This window comes from Myotis lucifugus, unplaced genomic scaffold, assembly GCF_000147115.1.
Source record: "Myotis lucifugus unplaced genomic scaffold, Myoluc2.0 scaffold_22, whole genome shotgun sequence".
NCBI lineage: Eukaryota > Metazoa > Chordata > Mammalia > Chiroptera > Vespertilionidae > Myotis > Myotis lucifugus.
In genome coordinates, this window is record NW_005871070.1 from 10,846,655 (window position 1) to 10,852,654 (window position 6,000).

At 57.6% G+C, this 6,000-nt stretch overlaps 1 protein-coding gene across 1 annotated transcript in view; it reads left to right on the forward strand.

Annotated features, from left to right (window-relative positions):
• The window catches only part of SCNN1G (sodium channel epithelial 1 gamma subunit), a 29,532-nt gene extending 26,678 nt beyond the window's left edge, over nt 1-2,854 (forward strand). Inside the window, exon 15 of the mRNA XM_023751475.1 lies at nt 172-2,854. Within this exon, the coding sequence (XP_023607243.1) occupies nt 172-552 (381 nt within the window). The 3' untranslated portion in view covers nt 553-2,854. The remainder of the gene's footprint in view (nt 1-171) is intronic.
• Nucleotides 2,855-6,000: the final 3,146 nt, after the last annotated feature.

Consider the following 6,000-nt stretch of genomic DNA (forward strand, 5'->3'; position numbering starts at 1 on the left):
CACCACAGGCCAGCCAGGCGGGCAGAGGAAGTGGGGACAGGAAGCCTGCCCACTTCTTCCTCCAACCTGTTCAGGGTCAAGGCTAGCCAGTGGCTCTCCTGGGGATCAGGGTCCCTGCATGTGGCCAGCTCAGGTTGGCTCTGTCTTGATGTGGCTTGGCCTCTCCTGCAGGTGGAGATGCTTCTGTCCAACTTCGGTGGCCAGCTGGGCCTGTGGATGAGCTGCTCCATAGTCTGCATCATTGAGATTATCGAGGTCTTCTTCATCGACTCCCTCTCCATCATTGCCCGCCAACAGTGGCAGAGAGCCAAGAAGTGGTGGTCCCAGAGGCAGGCACTCGCCTGCCCTGAGGCTCCCTCCAGCCTTCAGGGCCAGGACAACCCGGTCCTGGATATAGACGATGACCTGCCCACTTTCACCTCTGCGTTGCGCTTGCCTCCAGCCCCAGAGGCTCAGGTGCCTGGCACACCACCTCCCAGATACAATACCTTGCGCTTGGAGAGGGCCTTCTCCAACCAACTCACTGACACCCAGGTGCCAGCTGAGTCCTGAGGCCGAGCGAGGAAGAGAGACCTAGCCAGGACCGCCAGCCGTGGTCTGAGAACTTGGGCCCCGTCTCCTGCACACAGAGGGCCCTCTGCACCCACTCAGGGCTTTTCAGAGACTTTGACTGGAAGTCTGCCTTGAATAACAAGATGGGGCCTGGGCGTGTGCAGGGAGCTGTGGGCCTGCCCAGCAGCACACAGAGCCATCCCGCCGAGACAGGCCCTGCAGCGCAAACCCTCCGCACGCACGGGTGCCCCCGCGGGGGACGGGGCCCAGGAAGTCCTGCCTGGCAGAGTTCTTTGCCAGAACTTGAGAAATACTCCCCAGCTTCCAGCCAGGTGGGGGCCCAAGGATGTGAGCTTAGGTCTGGGGGCCTGACGATGCCAGCTGTGCCCACAACAGGAGGAAGCTCCAGCCGGGCCTGGAGCTGTTTGTGAATGAACTGTTTTAGTCACTGACATGGGGGCAACGGCTCCTGAGCCCTCAGGCAGGGTCCTAGAGTGTGTAGGAGGGAGAGGTTGCAGGGGGAGGCCTGGGGATGTGAGAGGAGGCCTCTGGGAGCGGAGGGGGGGGGGCGCCATGCTCTGGGCAGCTAAGCCAGTGCCCCGGGCCCCTTTCCCAAGCAGAGAGGAGCCAGTTAAAGGGCACTGCTGGACATGCCTGTCCAGTGGTAGCCCGAGGCATAAAGGGTTGTATCCTGATAGACTGCGCCTCCTCCAGGCAGACCCGCACCACTCCCTCCCACAGCCACACTCCAACGTGACACAGCTCATGTATTACGCAGAGTGGGTGGATATCAGCACAAGAACAGTGTGCTGGGGCTGTTCCCGCTCTCACAGAGTTCAGTGTCGGGCTGCAAACTGTGACCCTCAGGCCAAACCCTGGTTTTGCCTGTGACCTAAGATTGGGTGTTTTATCCTCCACTTCTCTTAAAAAATATCAAAAGAAGAATATTTTGTGATTCATGCAAATCCTACGAGCTTCCGATTCCAGTCCATGAATAAAATGTCATTGGAACACAGCCAGGCCTCTTCGCTTACAGACTGTGCGCAGCTGTGTCTGTGCTAAAAGCACAGCTGAGTGCAGTCACAGCGCTGAGGGCTCCCTGGCCCTGGACAGGAAACATCTCCCGGCCCTGGGTTAGCACGTAAGGTAAGTATGACGATCCCATTTTATGGATGAAGAAACAGAGGCATAGAAAGGCTATTACTCAAGGTGACACAGCCGGAAGTTGCAGAACTGGGGCTAACTCCAGAGCCTGCCATGTGATCACATCATCATTTTGCATCCAATCAGTGCCTGTGCCTTTTGAGGGTGAGGCTCGAGTCAGTTCCGGTGGGAGGAGGGGAAGGCTGGACACGGCGCTATGGGGCAGAAGGAACTCCTGCAGCCACAGCCTGCATGGCAGGACTGCTTCCCAAGCAAGGTTGACTCTAATGGAGGCAGGAGTGTTAGTGAAAGAGCAGGGGCTGTGGGACCCTGCCTGGCCCAGGGACACCTGGTCCAACCTGATCCCAGGCCTGTGGTGGCTACAGCCATCCTGTTCCATGCGGTGGTTCACTGGACCTCGCGGGGCGGGGTGCTGCAAGGAAGCCTGGCAGCCCGCGGGGAAGAGGTCACGGTGACCCCAGGCTGTCTGAAGCGCCTTGAGGAGTGGGCTCAGAAGCCAGGGCTGATGCAGGCGAGCGTCAGGTTACAGAGGGCGCCAGCCTGGCTGCCATCCATGCCAGGCTGGGTGGCTGCAGCCAGTGCAGACCAGGAACTTGCCTCGGATGCCTGCCTGGACACTGCCCGGAGGGAGCTTCCTCCTTCTCCCCACCGCACAGTCACGGCATCTGCATGATGCCACTGGTAGGAATGTTGCCAGCGAGGAGGGGTTGCTGCTGGCTCTGTCCAAGGTGAGGCCATGGGCACCTGGAGCCAGCAGCTGCCATTTGTCCCCCAGGACACATGCAATCGGACCCCATGCTCCAGCCACTCCTTCCTGCCTGGCCCGAGCTCGGGCTTATGCTCCTGGGAGGCCAAGTGTGGCCGCTCCCCCTCTGGCCACGCCTCCAGGCCGGGTACACATGCCACCACCGCTGTAACGTCCCCACTCACCTCTGCTGCCCCGAGGAGCTGGCGCCCCTCCATTACGGCGTTTCCACCCCCTGATAGATTCTGTGACCCTTTGTCTGTCCTGCACTAAATGGTGGATTCTTGGAGAGCAGGAATGGTCTTCTCTCTTCGTCCCCAGACTGGGGCAGGTCTGAGAAGGTGATGGCATTTAGGGACAGTTTATGGAGCTAATAAAAATAACAATGGCTGATATTTGTCACGCTCTCCCTGTTTGCGGCTTCTGCTGAGCACCTCGCACACATCAGCTCGTGGGCCGTCACGCACAGGTATTCTCGCAAATAAGGAAACTGAGGCCCAGAGCGTTCTGAGGGCCCCACCTCTCGGTGCGAACCACGGTGCAGAGCCGATGGGAGCTCTCCGAGAGGCCGAGCCCGCCTGCCCCAAGGAAGTGCCCTCGGTCCTCTTGGCCGCAGGTCCAGCCTGCCCAGCTGAAAGGCCTCTTGTGCCAAGACGGGCAGGCGCAGGGGCAGGGAGAACCCTTCATTCCCAGACCCCTGGACAGGCAGCCCCCGTGGCCAGAAGTTACTGTCTCCAAGGGACAATGGCGCCATTTGTAGGTCAGGGTTACGTTTGTTCTCAGACTCTCTGCACCTCTGTCCTCCCTGCTCCTCTGACTCCCTTCCCGGGCCCCTGAGTCCCAGACCCAAGTGTCCCCACAGCCCACACAACATGTCCCGGTAACAGAGACACCTCAGACTCAACCCGGCCCCCATGAGCTGCACCCAGGGGAGGCGATAGCTGGCAAAGACGCCGACCACTCCTGGGCCTGAACCGCCAGCGGGAGCTCTGGGCTGGACAGAGCCCGCGCATCGGCGGGTGTGGATGAGGCCACGGGAGGCCAAGCAGGCGAAGGGGAGGAGAGAGGATGGAGCCCCGGGACCTCTGTGCTCACATAGCAGCTGGAGCAGGAGCAGGAGCCTGGACACGAGGCTCCCCTCCTCCCTGCCCGCTCTGACCCTCCTGTCCCTGTGCAAAGCCACTACGCTGCACGATAGACACAGATTGCTGATTGCACTGATAGGAATACTCCCAGTGAGTCAGTCCATAAACACAGAAGGTAGATTAGCAGTTGCCAGGGGGGAGGGAGAGGGGCGGAGGCGGAGTGGCTGCTCAGTGGGCACGGGGTCTTGTCCGGGATGAAGACGCTTTGGGACTAGAGGGAGGAGAGTGTACGAAATGCCACTCAACTGGACACTTCAAAATGGCTAATTTTATGTTGCGTGAATTTTACCTCAGTAAAAACAGTAAAAAAAAATTAATTTGTTTAAATAAAAAGAGTGAGTTGACAAAGAAAAATGAGAAATGAAACTAAAAAGACGAGCAAGATGCACCAATGGTGGAGATCACTGGGAGCTGGGGCGGGGGGGAGGCTGCTCGGAGGCACGCAGCCCCCACCTCAGGGGCACACGGGGCTTGCCTTCCTGCTTTGAACCACACTGATGTGTCTCTGCGCTCCTCTGAAGAGCACGGCTTTGCACAATTTGAAAAATCTCAGAAAAGAGAGAAAATGGTGAGTAGTCGTCACATAAGGATCTGGGGATATAAACAGTACCCTGAAAGCAGCGTGGTGTTCCCGGAAACGCACGAGGGACAAATGTCCCCTCCCCATTGGCGGAGGCAGCCGAGACAGGTCCGCTCCTCTGCTGAGGCAGGGCCAGCCGGTGGAGAGGCCGGTCAGCAGGATCCCCGGGACGCGGGCTTTAATCGCAGGCTGCAGGCTGCAGGCTGAGCGCCTCACTGTGCCGGCTGGAAGCTGGAGGAGCCGGAGGTGACAGGAGCTGACTGTCAACCTCCTTCGGCCTCTCCGCCCCACCCACCCGCAAGCGCGGGCGGCGACAGACTCTGATGTGCCGGCTGTTTGTGACTGACTGCGTGCACTCAGAAATCTGACAGTTGCCTTTTGTTCGTTTTAACACGACCAGAAATGCACATTTGTTTTCATACAAAAGCAATAAATGTTGTGTTAGGAATCTTGTCTGCAAACGCCCAAGACCTCACTCACCTTGGAAGCCCCAGACGCGTGTCCCATCTCTTCCCACCCCTCAAGAGAGCAGGCTTCTCTCTCACGATTCCCAAAACCAACGTGACCCCATGGGCTTGCGTGGACACACTTGGCCACGGGCCTTGACCGCAGCACGGACACTGGGCCATGAAACCCCGCGGCTGCCAGGCCTGCCGTGTGCGCTCCTGTGGGCACTGGGCAGGCATCTCACCTGCGAGCCGCCTACAGTGCGGGAGAGGCGGGCAGGTGGTCGCCAAAGAGCCGCTGTCCTGCTGCTGCCACAGAAGGAGAGGCTGGGCTGGTTCGGCATGAGGCCGAAACCTGCTGCGGGAACTCAGAAATCGCGGAGGAAAAACAGAGCAGCATCCTCCCATCATGGCAGGCTTTCTTCCTGGCGCCACCGCGTTACCTTTTCATCCCTGAGGGAGCTCACTCACGCTCAGAGGATGCCCAGCCAGCACCGAGACAGCGATTCAGGAAGAACATGAGAAAGAAGAAAAGCAGAGGGAGCTTTGGCGCGACAGTGAGGCTGGCTCTCCGTGGTTCCCCGCCCCTCTCCTGTGGCCGGCCCATCACTGGTCCCCACCAGCCCCAGGACACACTGCTGCCTCCTTCAATGCCTCCAGTCACCCATCCACCACCGTCAATGTGTTTGCCCACTCGTGTGGCCGTTCACAAACCCATCCACCATCTTTGCACCGCCCATCCAATAATCATCTTCTAAACTCTGAAGTCGGCCCTAACCGGTTTTGCTCAGTGGATAGAGCATCAGCCTGTGGACTGAAGGGTACCGAATTTGATTCCAGTCAAGGGCACATGCCTGGGTTGCAGGCTTGATCTCTGGGGGGCAGGAGCGGGTGTATGCAGGAGGCAGCCAATCAATGACTCTCTCTCATCATTGATGTTTCTGTCTCCCTCGCCCTTCCTCTCTGAAATCAACAAAAATATCTTTAAAAAACAAACAAACAAACAAAAACTCTGAAGTCAGACTACCTGGTCCTAGGACCTGGTTTAAACCAAGTCCCAACCCTTTCAGCTGTTTGGCTTTGGTCAAGCTACTTAGCCAATCTGTACCTCTGTTTTCTCATCTGTAAAGGGGGCTAACAACAATTGCCACTGCCTGAGGTTGGTTTTGAGGATAAAATGAAATAAGACAAATACTAAAAGCTTAGCTAATAGTCTGACTCACAAAAGAGGCTCGGTAAAGTGTTCTAGCATTAGGTTTCTGTTGTTTTTATAACATTTAGCGTTTTTATTATCAGACATTTGCCAGGTAACTGAATGGGCTGAGATTGGGCCAGCACAGCAACGTTTCCCTCTTTGCTGCCCTTGAG